This window comes from Chrysemys picta, chromosome 4, assembly GCF_011386835.1.
Source record: "Chrysemys picta bellii isolate R12L10 chromosome 4, ASM1138683v2, whole genome shotgun sequence".
Taxonomy (NCBI): domain Eukaryota; kingdom Metazoa; phylum Chordata; order Testudines; family Emydidae; genus Chrysemys; species Chrysemys picta.
Genome location: NC_088794.1, coordinates 68,156,751 through 68,176,262, shown reverse-complemented (window position 1 = coordinate 68,176,262; position 19,512 = coordinate 68,156,751). Strand labels below are relative to the sequence as shown.

Here is a 19,512-nt window from a genome sequence, read left to right as displayed (position 1 = left end):
GATGTTTTCATATTGTTGGAGCTTAGTTTTTCCCCCAAAACAAAATTTTAATGAAATCGACTTGATTTCAAGAAGCCTCTTGATTTTAATGGAAGGGCCTTTTCTGACCAAAAAATGGTTCCATCAAAGTTTTTTCTGACCAGCTGTATTAATAATTGTACATATACTGCATGTAACACCTTTCATCAAACGCACACAAAGCATTGTACAAACTGTGCTGTGCTGCCCATCACCTATGGAGTGCAGCTGTTTAATAGCCCAAAGCAGCCCTGCCCAGCAGTTGACTGGAAGGGACACAATAATCTCAAATGTAGTAGTTTTAAATCATGTCGTTTTAGGATCCCTGTCCCTGAAGAAATGTTTTCTCTTTCTTATATTTGCTATGAAAGTTTCAGGCTTAGTGCTGTAAACATCACACGCCCTTGTAAACACTAGCCTGGAAGAAAGAGAGATGACATTCCAGGCCTGAGTTGAATGCCACCCATGCACATCAATGGGTGAGGGAAATTGATGAGGCCAGAGGTGAAAGGGGGACAGTGATGGTAGCAATAGAGGGAGGTGCTCATCTAGGGACAATAGGTAGCTCCTCCCATAGGAATCTTTGGCACCCATTGGCCAGCTGGAGGAGAGGGGCATTGATTGGCCAGCGTTCCCCAGCTCCCAGGATTTAACCTGATTCAGGGGCCATGTGGAACCTCTTTTGGCTCTGTTCCAGCTGCCCACCATACCCACCAAAACTAGGAATGAGAACCCAACCTGACAGATGCTGTGGATCTAGCTGGTAGCCTGTTAAGGGGGTTAGGAAGGAATTTTTTCTCCCATGGGTCAAATTGGATTTTTTTGTCTTCCTCACACCACCTGCAAGCCACAGTGTGTTAAATAGGAATGTGCATGGTACCTAACTGGGTACTGGGGTGACATTGCTTAAGTGGTGGATCTGAATGCACCAAACTTCACAGTAAAGTGGTGATTTTTTTTTTTTACAAGGCTTGAGGGAGTGGGATGGAAATTATGCAATTTTCCTCCTCTCACTCTTGCCCCTGGCCCACCATTTCCCTCCTCCTCCTGAGAGGCAGATCACAGAACCTGCAGAAAACCCTACCCTTGTCTGGGGAGATGGAAGATAATGCTGTGAAGGTGGCTAGCCTACTTCCTTATGTCATCCCCTCCATGCAGCTGTAAGGAGCACAATTTGTACTATGACATTTCTTTTGATATGTCCCCTTAAGAATAACATAACCAATTAGTACTGGGAGATAATTTAAGGAGAATGTAATTATTTAAGGTGTGATTTGGCCAGGACACCGGGGTTCACACTCTTGTTCTTGAAAAGGAGTTCTTTAACAATCAGAGGTGGTCAGCACATCGGTTTTATGTTTTTGTCTTGCCTTCAACTGTATGTTGCCCTATAGCACATTTCCTGACTCACCAGCACTACTTTCTTTACTTCTAACTTCTATGCAGAGGCCCAGCCAGCTCGGCCCACTCTGCTTAGCTTTTGGATAAAATCCTAGTTTGACATATTACTAAGACTACAGGTCAAAACTGGTCTGGTCATTCTAAAGAAAATGCATGATCTGGAGTCGGAAACCCACCTTCTATTCAAGCAAGATCTTCTGAGCCATAACTCTTTTGGGGTTCCTTTTCCATTTCTTCAGAGAGGTGTATTGTTTACAGATATCTTTATTGCGCAGATTCCCCTAACCTGCCACGCATTAAAAATCTGGAAACACTTGTCACTTTTATTGATCTGTAAAATTTTGTAAATCCTGCTGCTTTCATTTTCCAATCAGATTTTCAGTCTCATAAAATACTTTGCTTATATGTTCCTTTTATTATAACAAAAGAAAAACAAAGCCAAAGGCATATTTGCATATAAGTTTCACATGATTATATAATTCACACAAAATTACATATTGTACTTGATGATCTTTGGCATTAAGTAATAACGTCTCCATTTTCTTCAGCACAGTAAAATAAACAGAGCCCTGTTTACTACTAAAACTTGTGTGTTTAATAACTCTACTCAATATTAGAAGTGTTTGCATTCAAGAGAAAATAAAACATACTGGCAAGCAATACAGTGTTTATACTGTTTTAACTTTTTCTCCTGGATTTATAAATGATGAGGATTTCAAGAGAGTTTTTCTAATATTTAATTATCTTCCCTCTTACAGAATAGCCTCTGTCACTTGCTCAGTGTTTATTTTCTAAAAGCAGATGACAGTCTTTTATTTGAAAAAATGTAGATTTGTCTGGTTTACAGGACTGGAGTCTGCTACAGAGGACAACCCCAATGACAAAACAAGGCAGCTATTATGTGTAATAGTTTTGCTAGAAGGTATTACAACCTCCCTTCAGCAAACTGTCAATCCCTTCAATATCCCATAACCCTTGAGACCATCACCTCACAAGCACAGCATTCCTGATGGCCACAGTTACAACATAAGGGCCAATATTGCAAACCTTTACTTTTTTTAAATGGGTTTTATCGAAGCTAACCCATTTAAATCAATTATCCTACCCTCATGAGTAAGGTTACTTGAATGAGTAAGAGTCTGCAAGACTGGGCCTTACATGATGAACAAAATCAACAATAATTAAATTGTAATCTAAGTTGAAGTTTTTTCTAAAATGAAGCTATTAATTCTCATTTGAAACAGTGAAAATACCTAGAAATACTCAATGTTTTATTGCATTAGTTATTAAAACCACTTATGAAAACTTTTCTTTTAGTTTTTGTTTTTCCCTAATTTCCCTGTTTGGTGCTCCTTTTATCAAATGTGTCTGCCCATAAATTCTTTCTCTCATGGGTTTACTCCAATATAATGTAATGATGTATGTGATCTTTCAAATGACACTTTAAACCTGAGGTTCTGGTCACTGATGCTCACCAAACGTCTTATAGCATTGTTTCACTAGAATATGTTTCAGTCCAGTATCCCTGACCAAATTTCATCACTGGCAATTGCCCACCTAAAATCCCTTTTCAGTAGGAGAAATTATTCTTCACCTAAGCCTCCTAATACAGTACTATTGCCTACTGTGGCTCATACACAGTGACTGCTGGATTTCTACCATGGAAATGGCTGTATTTCTATGATGGATAAAATGAACCCTGAACAATACATAGAGGACACCATTTTCAAAATTGGGACAACAAACCCCCTTAGGGCACTCAAACTGACACATAGGCATGTAACAGTTTTCAATTACAATTTATCTACCCACCATGAACTTTATCTGAACTTTGCAGATAAAACAAATCTGTCCCAAAGAGTTTACACTGTAAGTAGAAAATGGGCAATAGGGTGCAACAAACAGCGAAAATGATTGAGAGGTGGAATGTTATGCATAGCGTCGTACTATAATTACTTCATTTTGACATTAATTTTTGTTAATGTCTGGATGGTTTTATTCTTCATTTTGAGAGTGATTAGGATTTATAGACTCTTTAGAAGGGAAGGATATTTTCAAGAGGGATTTAGAGGGAGAGCATGGAGGCAAGGTGGATCAAGTGAGAAAAGGGATCCAAGCATGGAGTTGCAAGGAAGGAAGAGACAATGAAGGGAATGATTAGACAAGGAACATTCCTGGGGAAGAGGTAAATAAAGAGATGAAAGTTGGTAGGTAGGCCTGATTTAAGTTGTTCAGGTCCTAAAAGGACAGGACAAGGAGTTTAAATCTAATGCAGCAGGTGAGAGGAAACCAAGGAAAATTTTGAAGACTGGTGGGATGTGGTTAGAATAGCTGGCTAAGTAACTGAGTTTTGAGATAGTATTTTGGGCACATTAAAGATGACTGAGGCCAGAGTGAGAATTGCAGTGATGAAAGATGATCCATGCCTGGACTAGCAATGGGAATAGTGGGGGATGAATGGAATTGTGCATGTAAATGCTGATGTGTGCACCTTTATGTGGGATTAGGGCTTCTTATTAGGATGCCTATATTTTGGGGTCTAAAACCTGTAAAGCATTTTTTTTGTTGTTGTTGTTTTTTTTGTTTTTTTGGTGTGTGTGGGGGGAAATACTACATGAATGTAAGGTAGTATTGATATTATTTATTTTGCATTATGTGTTTTACTTTCTGCTTAGGTTACACATTTGTTTGATAATGGAGGCACTGTCTTCTTTGCTATTTTTATGGCAATATGGGGTAAGTCCATTTTCCTTCCTAAGTGTTCTGTTCACCTCTCCTTCCATAGATGACTATTAGTTTTAGAGGGATTTGAAGTTTAATGTAATGTTAAGCAAGTAGTATCCATGTTTATTCATATTTTTCTATTTTCTTCAAATCAGTTTTTGTACTAGTAGGACATTAAAAATACTCCACTACTAATTTATGTTCAAAACGTAATGACTGTAGAAAAATAAGACCTTTAATCCTGCAATCTATGTCATGTGTGCAGAGCCTCATGGGGATCCACTCACACAGAGTAACATGAAGGTTTGGGGCCAAAATCAGTGTAATCCAATGTGGAGCACTGTAAGATTAACAGATTTGAAAGCTTGTAGGCGAAGGCTAATTACAGTGAGTTAAAGGCAGGTCAGAGGGTTTTGTGTTAACTATTTACAGGAAGATTTCATGTAATTATTCTGTTCTTCGAGAGCCTCTCTGCATTCACTGTGACATTATGCTCCACACCAGGAGGCATCAAACAAAGAGTAAATGCTCAGAAGTGACTCTTGAACAGGAGTTACCATTGCATAACATTTCTTTGTTCAAAAGAAGGCAGATGCAGTTTTTACAACACTGAGGGTTCTGATCCAGTGATCTTTCATTGCCGTCGATAACAAGTTTGCAATGGGAAGTCAGTGGCAACACCTAGATTATAAGATTAGCATGCTGTAAATATATGAGATAGATGGGGAGATAGTTCTTCCAGTGAAAGTGCTGCATATTTGTACCCTGAGACTTTAACATTGGTCCACACAGAGCACTGACTATTCAAACCAATGCTGTACCATTGTGGTGAGGTTAAATGCCACACAGATGCTGTATTTATATAATACACATGAACAGGCATTTCTCACTCTCCCAGCTGCAGCAAGTGCAAAGGAGAAAAGGAAGAGTTTCAAAAGTGTTAATCCACAATGTGTGGTTGAACATCACTCATGTTTTGATGTCCTTGCTAGCAAAAATAGATATGCAAACCACTTAATTAAATACAAAAAAAATGGGGTGATCAATAGGAGACAAAACCAATGAAAACATCTGGTGTGTGCACTTGTAATGCTTGCAGCTGTGGCAATTCATTGTTACATCCCCACCTTGCTGTTGTAAGCACACAACACAATGGTTCCTATTATTATTTAATTATATAAAGCCCCCAAAATTCATGGCCATGTGATTTGTCCTTCTGCACACAATATGCAGATATGTGTACAGCCATTAGCTATCACCCAGGTGCTACTTGTGTCAATTTTTTGTTTAGTATGAATGTCAGAATAATGAAATACTCCGCTGAGCTTTTCTGGCTTCTCCCCAATCCTAAGGCAAAGTCCCTGCTTTCTCTGAGGCAGACAGCACTGATAGCTGGTTGAGTGGCCCTCTAGCAATTGCTCTTCAGCCCTTGATCCGGTATCAACCCTGTGCTACTCTCTAAAACAGAGGGTATACCAGAAAAAAGTCAAGGGAAATTCCATTTATCCTCATGGTCAAACCCCTGACAGTTCAGGGTGCTTTGAAGACCCAGCACAGTGATGGAGATTTTAATTTTGTTTTGCTGTAGTCATGGTTCACTTATACACTTATCTATATTCACTTACATTAGATTATCACAGTTGCAAATGAGTGAAGTTTAACATCTTATTTCTTTTTTTCTTTGTGAACTTAACACACTCGTGGCCAAGTTCTCAGCTGATATTTGTGGGTGTAGCTCCACTGACTGGGCCCAAAGTGTCCACTCTTAATAACACACATTAAGATCCACAGCAATAAACATATGTCCCACACAAATATTAAGCCCCTTAATCTTTGAGACCCCTAAGCAGCATGTTGTTTTTACCAGTAATATTTTACCTTCATAAAGCCCTTCTTATGTCTTTAGGCATCTTAGGTAGCTATAAACAGATACATTATACTATTATTTTGGATATCTCAATGATTTTTAGACTTGCTGAATGAGCAAGATTTTAAACTGTGGTTCTCTGGATTCTTTTTATATTTTTTACCCAAAGATAATTCCTTCCTTCCACATAGCCCATCCCAAAATATGCTGCATCATTTCTACAGATCCTAACCTGCAATGCAGATAATAGACCAACTGGTGCAGAGGAGGAGGAAGTGTTGACTATTCATTCTTGTTGTCTCCTTTTTGTAGTAATTGTAACTCTATCAGTGTGAGCAAATTCTCTTCATGATAAACAGTAATTCACTTTGGCCTGGCAAATTGCAAGCTGTAAGTAATGTAATTAAAACCAGTGCCTTATAGCTTTTTTTCTCTCGGGAAGATGCAAATATCAAGGCGAGGAGGAAATCCCCCGAGCTGCAGATCTGATGGAAATGACATTTGAAGAAAGCTGCTTCTCATCAAGATAGTCATTATGGTTATTTTGTCTTGGTGCTAAACTTTCCTTAGGATCCTGGTTGTATTTTGCTCCATTACATGTTTGCAACCTCGACTGAGGCCAAAGGAAGTTGCCCAGGTCCAACAAACAGGATTTTTCCTGTTTCTGTGCAGTTTACCAATATTGTTTTTTTAAAAGATAGCATAGTGCCTTTTAACACAGAAGCAGATTGAGCATTGAATTTAGTTTAATTACCAACTGGGACAGTGGTGCTCTGGCACAGCAGTGTATGACTGGCATGTGTTAATATATCTTGTGATTTCAGATATGCTATCCAAAGCCTTTCATGTTAATAGCCATAGGATTACTTCAGGGAAAATAAACTTGCAAAATACTGTGGGAGCAATGTATGTAAAACAAGGCACATAGATCACAAATGAGTTTGTAATCTGAAGCCAGCGGACGTTACCCCCAGACATTATGCTGGGGGTTGAGATGAAGTCATGTCACCCATTGGAATGCCATCATATGGTCTTCCTCTGCTGTTCTGTGCTGCTGGCTCATTTGTTGTGCTGGGATTGTAGTAAGACAAATCACCAAAGCTCACATCATGAGATGAATTATCTAATCGGAGACCTGGAAAAATACATCATGATTATTTATAGGTTTTTCAGTGGTGCTTATCGCTTTAGTGTCTGAGTGCCTCAACATTAATAAATTTAGTCTTGTAACACCTGAGGTAGAAAAAAGTTGTTGTCCCCTTTTTACAGATGAGGAACTGAGACAGAGAAAGATTCAGGACCTGATTCAAAACCCACTGAAGTCAATAAATTGACTTCAAAGGGCTTTGGATTGGGTTCTCAGTGGCTTGCCCACACAAGTTGTCTGTAGAAGAGCCAGGAATAGAACCTAAATATTCTAATCATCTGCGTGGTGTTTTAGCAACGAGACCATCTATTAAAAAGAATAACACTGTTTCACTAAAAACATTTCAGTTAATTTTTTTTCACTCAAAGATGAATAATCCAAAGTACTCTGCGACTAGATTGAATCCAAACTATACCATAAACTATAGTATATTCAATCTCTTCCATATTTCTTTACTGTCAAGAAGATGATCAAAACAGCAAAATGTTGTTCTTTTGAAGATCTGAGTGTAAACATGGAAATGTCAGAAAATGTCTGCACATGAATAGTGCAAGTGACTTTACACTGGATTTTTGTTTTTAATGTTCGTGGATCTGTGTTTGGATACCAAAACAATTGGTATCCAAAATGTATATTGTACAATATAGGTCCATAATTCTGCCAGAACTGGTCGGTGTTTAACCATCCACTATCATAAACACTTACATGGATCTTTAATAATGTATTTGTGTGCCTACAAAGTGCACTACTTGGCTGCACAATTCATTATGGCCCTACTAGTAACATTTTTACAGGACATATACAATAAACCAGCATAGTATCTGCAACAGAAAATAATGTTGCATGTCTCAAACACCAGGCACAATGGGGCTATGGTCTTGATTGGGGTCTCCAGGTGCTACTGTGATATAAATATATATTAATAATAATGGAACAGCTGTGCATGAATGACCTCTCTGCATATGAAGCAATGGGGACCATTGTGTGGTGTGCTGGAAAAAGTGAGTGCCTCTTTAAGGGCTAGAGAGACAGGGAGTGACTTTCTGCTGCAGTGGCAGACCAGTTCAGCATGGGGAGCCTGACCCATCCTCCCACCAGGGGACCAGAAGAGAGGGGAGTCTATATAGGTTCATGCAGTGCAGGAAAAGCCCTCTTTTACCTGGATCAGCACCTACCCATGGAAGTGGTGAAATATCAGGTTTTGTCAGGACCTGCTGTGGGCATTGTGCTGGTCACTCCTTTCTCAGAGGTCTGGGAAGGAATGTGTCCCTCACTGCCAGATTTGCCAACATTAACTGTATGTGGGCCGGGAGGGAGAAGGGTTGCCTTATGCACAGTAAGTTCTGGGGCCTTTGTTGGGGCGAACATGAAACAGGAGTTCGGATATGATGTTGCAACTCATTATGTAAATGTGGGGCAGATGTCCAGTGCAAGGACTCTGTAGGGAAGGGTATATTGATGAAATAAAATGGATTGGTAAAGGATTTAAAGAAAGTATCCTTTAAAGGAGCAGAAATGGGGGGGGGGCAGTTCAGGGCTCCTGAGACTGGTATGGCAGGGAACCAACCCCCTATCCTTTATAGCCCCCCGCCTTTAACCCTCATTTGGGGGTGGGAGGGATGGTGGGCTCTAGCAGCAGAAGCTGCTCGGGTATATATTTAACTGATTATGGAATTACCTGCACTGTATACTTATATCAGCCAGGTACTCCCAGGCATTTAAGAATAAAATTGAGGCTTAATTAAACCACATCCAGTATCTCCTGTCCTACTTCCATTATAGCCGGACAATGGCATTGTTTTCCAAATTATGATTCAACACATTAAGAATTACATTCTTATGTACACCTACATGGGAAAGAGATATTTTAAAAATAGAGTAAAAGAAATTTTATTCACTTCCCCTGCATATTTTGAATGTGGGAACACTCATTTTTTTCTTTTGTATACACTTATGGAAAGAGCGGTGGGTATGTGCATATGTGTGTGTTCACAAATTTCTAGATAAATTACACATTAGCTTCCTGTTTAAAAAAAAGGATGCACTGTAATCAAAAAATAAAAACTACAATAATCTGAGTGCAACATGTTTCAACACATGGAAAAAATATTCTCGAGGTGTTGGATCACTGGCTACTATGCATTAATAATTATGCATAGGCCATATTTTATTAAACACTAATCTATTGTCTATAAGAGAAACTGCTGAAAATGTGCTTGGCTATGTTTGATATAAGTAATTTATATCTCTGTTCTGAAATGTTGTCTTGTGGTTGTTTTTATTGATTCTGTGAGGCAATGAAGATTAAAAAGCTCTTTAGTCTACACTAGATAGAAAAGCATAACAGATTAATGTGTTGAGTGCTAGACTCTTAACTTGTGAGGTATATGTATGCCTGGCTCATTTCAAAAATAAATACAAGAATTTAAAATCAAGGCAGCTCAATAAAATGGATCACTACAGTGAAATTCTGCCTTCAGTCTCTTCAGCAGTCACAGAAGCAAACCTAAAGACAGAAAATGCCTATTAAAGTGCTGAGTTGGACTGTTGATTTATTTCTCTTCTTTAAAGCTACTTGTACAGTAACTGATACCTACTTGTGCTTTGTGAGGTTTTTTGTTTGGTTTTGGGTTTTTTAATCTTTGTCTGCAATTTACACCTTGAGACCATAAATACAAATTTGCACGTCTTTGGAAACTTTCATCGTTATTCCAGCTAACATGGGTTTTGCTAATGATGAGGATTTTTTACAAACCAGTCTCAAAAGTAGATAGTCTCAAGGCAGTCAGATCACTGTTTGCAATTATTTTCAAAAGTCTTTTAATAGTTATGCCACTTTTAGCGACAATGCTGGCAAAACCCTGGTACTAATACCACAACCAGATCCAACAGGTAGGACTTTTGCAGTCATGCACAGCTCCATTATCCACAAGGGTGCAGATCAAATTACAGGATCAAAAATTGTGTTAACAGAATCTGTTTTGTAAACAAAAAAATGGCACAATCAAAATACAGACATGGCCTAATTGTGTTGCAGTGTTTTATGCTAGTGGTGTTCTATGGCAGATATTGTAGTTGATATATCTTATTAATGTCTTCTTTGATTACAATTTTACCTTGGTACCTCAAAATTATTCTGTGTAACCCATGTTAATTTGTGAGCATGGATATTTTTGGGTACTGAAGTTCTGAAACCATATGAATGGTATCCTCCTGGATTTATTTATGGGGGAGTTTGCAGATAACCCATTGGCTTAATGATACTGATTGGCAATGACTGCTGTTCAGTCAACTCAGTAGTTGTACAAATTCCAGTTAGTATGAACTTATTCAGCTAGAGCCCAGGTGTTGCATGTTGTTTAAATACTTTGTATATATGAAATGGTGTCAAAGTCTAAAGGGACTATCTTCACTGTACAGTTAAACCTGGATTTTAGGCCAAACTTCCCTACCATCCATACAGAAAAACCTATGACATTGGGCTGGAGGTGCTTTATGCACCCAGATGGTGGTATGCGTTAGTGTCCAAGTTCTGTTTTAACTTGGACTGGAACCCAGCAACTTTGCAGTGAGGATCAAGGCAAAATCATTCCAGTGCTGATAGTCCTCCAAAGCCCTTCCCACAATTCCCTCTGAAGGACAGACAAATCCTCCCACAATTGACTGAGAGAGCATCTTCTACAGTGTCTCAGCCCAAAGAACTATGGGATATGTCTCCAGGCATACCCAGGCTATTGCAGAACAGTGAGGACACAATAAAGCGGGTAGGGTTTTGCTGTGGGATGCTTGCACTTGGGCTAGACTAACCTGGATTAACTGTGCCAAGCAGAAATACCCTAAACTCTTCTCTCAATACAAAATTTACCAAAGATTTTAAAAACATCCCCTCTCCCTGTTTATGAATACTGAGAAACCTTGGATTTACTTTAAAACCATTTGCCAAACTGATTTGTACAATCTAAATAAAAAGAATAGCAGTGAAATTCTAGCTCCATTGACTTTAGTGGGACAAAAAATTCACCTCAAGAGTTCTGTGCAGAATAGAAAAGTCCTTCTACTCCAGGAACATTTGTGATATTCTTTACCTGGTTCACTCCTTGTGTCATCATAAAGTCGCTGATGGGAAAATGAGCCAGACTTTCTCTTCCCACATATAAAGTACCCAATCAGACCAATTAATGCAGATCCTAGAATGGCTCCTACAATCGCACCAAGCACAACTCCTGCACTGTGGCGATTCTCTGGGAGGGGGAAAAAGGATAAAGAAATTATTCTAATGAAAATTTATAAATTATTCTAATGAAAATTTATAAATCTATAGGGCCAGATCCTCAGCTGACATTTTACACAAGTTGAGAATCTGGCCCACTCTGACATATTTCACTTTACAGACAATAGTTAAGTCATCCCCTCAACAATCCTGTGAAGCAAGGAAGTATGACTCTCTCTTATTTACAAATGGGAAAACTGTGGCACAAAAATGTTTTAGTATAACTTTTCCCAGTCAAGCAAGTATTTGACCAACAGTTGTGAATAGAACCCACGAGTTGTGGTTCCCAGCCACCTGCTTTAACCACAAGGCCTTGCACTGTCCTCTGATAAAATCTCTTTAATATAACAATTGTAAGTATTTAGACCAGACTATTAAGCTAGCCTGTGATCTTAGGTACCTCTGTTTTAGAGTGCCCAATTTTTCAGACACTTTGTTGGGCATCCAAAATCAGAAACATAGAAAGCGTTGGCTGTAACATTTTTAGTTTTTCAGGTAGAAAAATAATTTTTTTCTCCCCAACATTTTTCTTGGGTTTTATAAAACTTTTCTTTGAATTTTCACATCTTCTTTGAATGCTCTTTTTCAGAGTCACTTTCGGCAAAAAGTCCTGATACATTGTAATTATTAGAGCTATAGAGAGAAGCTTGAAAGCATGAAGATAGCCTCCAGTTCTTAGTGTAGACTGTACTGTATATGTTGGAAAAGCATTTTCTGTCCAATGCTAAAAGCCTGCAGGCAAATTAATGGTATAAAAATACTACATCTTCTAATCTTCCTTTCTCGATCACTGAAGCCCCAATCTGAAAGAGCAGAATAGAGAAATGCTATTTTTGGTTTTATGCTGTATTATTTCTCCAGGCTTAACCAAATTGATAGTAATAAAATACAAGGTAGGCAATCCATTTGGGCATTATTTACAAATTGAAGGCTTTAGTCACAAAAGTGTTTTGCACTCTGTGTCCTTCATGCTTAAGAAATTATTAATTTGTTGCTTTAAATGCTTTGAGCATGGGGACTGTACAGATCTATTTCATATATGCAGAAGATGAAGGGGTAGGGAGAGAAAGTTTGCACATTCACCAAACCCAAGCAGAGCTGCATTACATTTCCTATGTGAATAAATAGATAAATAATTTAATATAAAGCAAAACTCAGAAATTCAGTGAGTTGGGGCTACTCCAGACTGATGTAACAGATAAAACATTTTCAACAATTTTCAGTGGACAATTCCATATAAATAGATCCAATTTGAATGGTACTCTGACAGAAGCAGTCTGCTGGGAATAGTCCCATTATAGTATCTATATACCAATATAGTTCAGAAACAAGAATTTTTTCAATATGCCGGTTCACAAATACCATAGTTCTCTGGTTAAACTGGCCTGGGGTTTCAGGAGACCTCAGATTAATTCATGTATCTGCCACCGACTTCCTATGTGACCTTGGACAGGTAACTCAGCGTATCATTTTCAAAAGTGACTAAGAGACTTTCAGTGGATCTTAAGCTCCGAAACCACTAGAAAATGTTACTATTAATCTCTCTGTGCCTCAGTTCCCTATTTGCAAAATGGAGATAATAGTGTTTTCCTTTCTCCTACCCTTCACCAGTTTTTTTTATTTAGATTGTAAGAAGTTTGGGGCTGAGAATATTTATTACTATGTATATAGGCAATCATTACCATAGTCTGGCTATGATCTTGGTAGGAGATCTAGGTTTTACTATAATACAAACTTTATTTCATTCTAGCCCTCCACCACTAAATGGTGTCCTCAACGCTGCTGCTAAATACCAGATGAAATCTGGCAATGCAGTTCAAAGTAGCTGCACGGCAGCCCTGGATCTTTGACTTCCTGTTGAAATTGAAATAAATAAAAAATATTTCTGCCTGTGGTTCAGCTAAACCCCAGAAATGCAGAAAGGTGTGAAAATTATATTTGGTAAAAGTTACCTAAATGTTTTTAATTTAATAAAACTTTCAGGTGAGGTCTAGTTTTATCTGAAGCAGTTCACACATCTTTTCAGCTTCCCAGACAATGTAAACATTTTAGTGTTCAGCATCATTAAACTTTTTTTGCTGTAATTAAACCTTTACCTTTGTTGGGTTCTTTCGGATTTGCTGGGACTATAGAATGGTTGGTGAAATTCTGGTGTACGTTTTTTGTAGTCTGTGAAATTGTTTTGAAGTCTGTTGTGACACTGCCACTCTGGTGTGTGGATAATGTGGTCAGTGTATTTGATGGACTGTTCGTGGATGAGACTTCTGTGGAGCTCTTTAGAGAGTCTTTAGTGGAGATTGTTGCAGTAGAACTGGTCTTATAGGTGACTGAAGTGAAGTTTTTGGCTTCCGTTTTCAATGATACACCAGCATTTGTAGGCATGTTGCTTTCAGTCACTGTGGACAAGTCACTCATGGTTATGGATATTGTTGAAGATGGTGAGATTCTGTTGACATTTTTGGCAGGGGTATTTGTGCCATCTGTTGAACCCTTATCCACATGCGAAGTCGAAAATAACTCTGTGCCATTAGTGGATCTCTGAGTTACACTGTTACTTTGAGTGTTAATCTCTATTACTGTACTTTTTGTTGTTGCATTTTTATTGGCCGTTGTTGGCATAACATGGTTTATAGCAGGAGTAGTTATTCCGTTAGTTCCAGTAAGATCTAGCTGATGTGAAGTTCCTTGGTGTGTAGGTGAAGTCGTATCTATAGTTGAACTATTGTCAGTGTTTGTTGTTCTGACTGTACTACTGTAACCATTGCTTCTGGTCCACCATAAACTAACGGGCAGTAAAATAAAAAGAATTCCACTGGAAGGCAGCATGGTATTGACTTTGTGGTTTGTTTCTTTAGGTAGAGAACCTGAAAGAAGTGAAAAGTTTTGTAATTTAATTTATGATGTGAAACTGAGAGCTGGACAATGAAGACCCAGACATGTTGATGAAAACTTACAAGTGGCTTGATACTAGAGAAGTGAAGTTATGGAGGTTCCTAAAGGTATGTTTACACTGCAGTTAAACAACTGTGGCTGGCCTGTGTCAGCTGAGTCAGGCTTGGGCTGAGGGGGCTGTAAAATTTGTGATTTAGACATTCAGACCCAGGGCTTTGTGACAGGGGAGGGTCCCAGAGCCTGGGCTGTAGCCCAAGTGCAAACATCAGCACAACAGTTTTACAGTCTGAGTCCCATGACCCCAACGCAGCTAACATGGGCCAGCTGTGGATGTTTACTTGCAATGTAGACATATCTGAAGGTTTTCATGTTGAGAACTTAACACTCCTGGATAGCAATAATATTCTCTCAAAGCATTGCTGTTCCTCAACAAAGCTTTTTGCATGCTTCCATAGGCAAAGCTGTATACTCCCCTCCATTCTACAGCTCACAGTCTGTAACAACTTGCTATTACATGTAACCAAGAACCCGTTGCACCAAGACCCATGCCTAAAAGGGCATGTTTTCAGCAACCGATGCTTTCTGGTTACAGGGTAGCACCCAGCAATATGAGAGTAATAGGGATGTGGCAAGGCTGAAGAGCTAAGTAACAGAGTGTGTTTCCATGCAAAGTGGTATAGTTGTTGTTGCGATTAGCTTTTGAAGGTCATGATTTCCCTTACATGTTTTGTGACCTTGAGGGGGAGACCATCACAGGAATACAGCTGCTGCCAGGAGATTAATGACAGTTCAGCAGCTAAGCCAGCCCATGGAATTAGCAGAGCTGCATTTCTGCTTCAGAACCAAACATCAACACCAAAGCAGTGCAGTCTGCCCTGATTTGCAAATGTTCAACCAAGGATCAGCAAGAATCCTGATCCCCAATCTCTTGAGACATATTGCCATATGCTTATCTAGCTTTCCAGAGTAGTGACAGCTTGAGGTCATGCTATTCTTACTTCCCAAAGATCACAGACTAAAATGTGAAGGTTAGCACTACTTTCAATAGTGTTAATTAACCCACTATTCTTATGCATGTTTTGTTGCCTGTAGGAAGGAGACATGCTGCCTAGAGGCAGTGACCTGGCTCCTTTCCCTTTCACCCTTTAGTCCACTGTCTGGCCCGTTTTCCTTTCACCTTTATAAATCTAACTGTGGGTTTTTCCACAGCTTTGCTCCTCTCTGCACAGCACAGCCAGGAAGAGGGATGAGTATAGCTATGGACTCTAACAGTAGCTACTGGAGTAAGCCAGCTTGTCTCTGTGACACCCTCCCTACAGAGATTTCTGTCATTTGACGGATGATATGGTTCAGTTTCAGCTATTAGTCAATGAACCTGACATTAGGTCTGATCCTGCTCCCATTGCAGTCAGTGACTGAACTCCCATTGACTTCAGTGGGTACAAGATGTAGTGCCCAGGACTGGAATCTGTATGTATGTATATTTTTGGGATTCAGCTTTCAGCAATCTGTTTATAAATATTGTTTCCATGTTGGTAAATTGATCAGTCTCCCAATGTAGGGTGGTCATCTGCCAGGTGGGATTAATAGTCCTTACTTATTCAGCTAAAAATAAAAGATTTTAAAACTTTATTTTTATTATTATTATTTTACAGAAATAAGTATTGCAACTTTCTGCTTAGAGCTAATCTTTGTGTTTGGAGTCTCAAATCTGTAACTGAACAGCCAACTCTCACAATTATATTAATGAAAGTTGCATTGTTTTCACATACCTGGGTACAGGGACGTTTTTCCAATCTGAGTAATAATTACAGAAAAGTATAGCAAACAAAACTTTAAATGAGCTTTTACTAAGCTTTCAAATATTTGCTTTCATCTTGAAAGTACCATTGTTTTAGCTCACTGGCATGACCCCTCTTTTTCCTTGTATCAGTAGCCATGTCATTACTGAACAAAGTGAGTTTTTGTCATATTTCTTATTTCACCTTGACTGTAATTTGAAACTACCAAGGGAAATTACTAACAGTTCACTTTAACTGCACCTTTCATTTCTGTCTCCTAACTGAACAATGTGGTTTTCATGATTTCCTTAATCCTGTAATTCTTTTCCTCGGGGACAAAAAGAGAGAAAACACCTTGCCACAAAGATTTTTTTACAGTAGTTCTAAGGCTATATTTAGGTTGTATTTCTTGGAAACCCTTGGTGTCTAATAATTAACTGGTCTTTTATTAGTGTAGCATTAAGATTCAGATCAGAAACAGCTCTACAGCCCTAGAAAACCATCCGTTGCCCTTAGAGCTTAATATGCAAACAGTGGTATTATAGGACAACTGCAAATATTGCAAATATTGCAGCTCCAGCACCTTAGACTAGCCAAAATCTGATGAACAGAAGATTAGCCGGAATCTAAAGAATTTTCCAGTTAGCTTGAGACACTAATTGTAAAATACCTTTTAAAAGGAGAAATGATCTGATATGATGATTCTGATCTTGCTGGCACCTGTAAGTAACTACACTGAAATCACACTAAGGTCAAAGCCGTGTAAATAATATTTGAATCAAACTCTCTGACTTAGACTCTTCCCTCATTATGGCCCCAATCCTTCAATGACATGTGTGCATGCCCTGTCTTAGTGTGGAGCCCTACTAAAGTCAGGCACAGGGGTCCATCTGCAGGCATCTCATTGCAGGATCAGGGCATATAGATGGAACTACATACAGATCCCTAAACAAACCATTTGACATTGGTAGCTTGTCACTTTGGACTTGAGTACAATTTTGAACAAGGTTTGGGCTTATCACATATTTTTACTAGTTTTATTTTGCTTAAAACTGAATACCCAGGAGAAAGGCTAGTGAAAATCCGTGTCACTCTGTGGTTAATGATACTTAAAGCACTAACTTTATTTTATTGATGTTTTTTGGCAGTATTCCTACTGTATATGGCTCCTCCTCTACATTCATATGTGTGCATATGTGCATATGCACAGTGAAATCCTGGCCTCATAGAAGTCAATGGCAAAACTCCTAGAGTATGTCTACATTGCAGATGCAACCATGCCTCCCAGCCCAAGTAGACAGACTCAGGCTGTCGATTCCTAGACTTAGTTCATTAAGAGCAAATCCTAAACTTACATGCTAAAATCACTTCTTAAAAGTGCAGGAAAAGCAATTGTCAGCAAACTTTGAATTACAGTGAAATATTTTCATCTTCTCTTTATGGTTCTAACGTCTCTGCCTATCTTTGCTGTTAAATCTTGGAATTACTGGCCCAAGTTAATTTGTCTTTTAATGTTTTCCTTATGGGGTAGTTTTGCTATGAGTTTGGTTACCCAGTCCCTACATTCACCCAAATATCTTGTCAAAAAAATCAATGCTGCTGTGATTACTTAGCCAAATTCATTAATAAAAATGCACTTACCTTTTAGCTCTATATGCAGGTAGGTTTGAAATACTTCTGTAGCACAGAGTGCAATTAGTTTAGTGAACACAGTAGAACGCAGGTACTGTAAATGCAGCTGTCACGCTCATCGGGAATGCACTGTAGAAACTTAACTAGGTGGGGCCGTATTTCCCTGTGTGTAATAGAACACCTGAGAACCAGACTGACCTGCTTCTCGGTTGTCTTTGTTAAGAGCTACCATTACAGAAATTACAGGTTTCATTGTAAAGTGGGAAGACAAGTGCCCATTGATTCTGTGAAGATTACAAAATCTTTACATTGATGTTTTGACAAGGGTATCAAATTTCTATAAACTATATGGGGTATTGGTCTTCTCTTAATTAGACAGCAGCTATTTTAATAAAGTAGTTTTCTGTTGAGACACACTTTTTTACTGTACATGTATTCCAAACTGAAATAATCAACCGATGGAACTCCTTGCCAGAGGATGTTGTGAAGGCCAAGACTGTAACAGGGTTCAAAAAAGAACTAGATAAATTCATGGAGGATAGGTCCATCAATAGCTATTAGCCAGGATGGGCAGGGATGGTGTCCCTAGCCTCTGTTTACCAGAAGCTGGAAATAGACGACAGGGGATAAATCACTTGATGATTACCTGTTCTGGTTATTCCCTCTGAAGCACCTGGCATTGGCCACTGTCAGAGGAGAGGATATGGGGCTAGACCCAATATGGCCATTTTTAGAGTTTGAAGAGAAATGTTTGTAGAAGATGAATAAGCAAAAGTTAATTATACTATGGCGTACTCTTAATATACATCAACTTTCTACTTATATATATATATATATATGTATGTACATGCTGTTATGCATTAGCCCAAGCCCCTGGGTCCAATTATAATTGTAATTACCCTCCTAATTTGAAGGGATTTGAAATGCAGATTTAGATCCAAATTTGGTAAATCAAACCATAAACCCAGATTGTTGGGAGAAATAATAATCAGATTCAGCTCTGAATCTTGCATGTCAGGCCCTTCTTTACATGCTATATATAATCTTGGGGGTAGATTTAGAGCAAAGGGGGTTGGGGGAAGGCAAACATGCGCCGTTTAATTTTTTACATACTGAAGTAGTCAGGACTACTTGCTACTGTAATTATATTTTTTATTTATTCTAGACTGGTATGTGTTGGAGAGGGATGCAGAGGTGTTCCAGTAATGTCTGAATAACTCCATGAGTGGAATACCATGGCGCTTTTGTTTCCACTTGAAATTTTTGAAAGAATCATGTGCAACTACTATTTCATGCCTTTCTCCAGTGTAATTATTTGTATATTAGTGATAGCTCTTATTTGCACTAGATGTAAGCCCCACGCAGACACTCCTGCACCCATATGGAACCCTCCTGAAGCCAGTGTGGCTCCTCACAGGTGCATGAGTCAGTCCATACTGTATTAATTGCAGATACGGGACCTAATTTTAATTTAACCCCATACCTACCTGCAATAGCAACATTGGGAGCTCTACTGTAGACAAGTCTCTAACAGCTTGCTACTATTTTACCTACTATATCATTTAGACGTGTTCTGAACAGGGTTAGGTGACAAGATCAGTTAAAACACCATCAGCCTACCTACATTAGCACTCTCATCACTGCAACAACTGGTAGAGCTGCAGCAATGGAAATTGGTTGGGGGCTGCTCAAGCCTTATTAGCCCAACTGAATGGCGTACACATGGAGTAACTGTAATCTACTTTTATATATCAGGAAGTATTTCTAGCTTGTTGAGAGC

At 38.8% G+C, this 19,512-nt stretch overlaps 2 protein-coding genes across 11 annotated transcripts in view; one reads left to right on the top strand and one right to left on the bottom strand.

Moving 5' to 3' along the window:
- ANO3 (anoctamin 3) overlaps nt 1-19,512 on the top strand; it is a 390,311-nt gene that overhangs the window by 340,283 nt on the left and 30,516 nt on the right. For all 9 annotated transcript variants that reach the window (XM_065592543.1, XM_065592540.1, XM_042855401.2 and 6 more), the window contains one exon: nt 4,095-4,155. In XM_065592543.1, the coding sequence (XP_065448615.1) occupies nt 4,095-4,155 (61 nt within the window). The remainder of the gene's footprint in view (nt 1-4,094; nt 4,156-19,512) is intronic.
- MUC15 (mucin 15, cell surface associated) lies at nt 5,812-17,887 on the bottom strand. Of its 2 annotated transcripts, XM_024103547.3 has the most exons (4): nt 17,742-17,887; nt 13,524-14,291; nt 11,243-11,398; nt 5,812-7,145 (listed from the first exon to the last, which is right to left on the bottom strand). In XM_024103547.3, the coding sequence occupies exons 2-4, from the start codon at nt 14,251-14,253 to the stop codon at nt 6,988-6,990; spliced, it is 1,044 nt and encodes a 347-aa protein (XP_023959315.2). In that variant the 5' UTR covers nt 14,254-14,291; nt 17,742-17,887; the 3' UTR covers nt 5,812-6,987. The 2 variants fall into 2 exon arrangements, with proteins under 2 accessions (XP_023959315.2, XP_023959316.2); XM_024103548.3 differs by lacking the exon at nt 11,243-11,398 and having other exon boundaries at nt 17,742-17,863.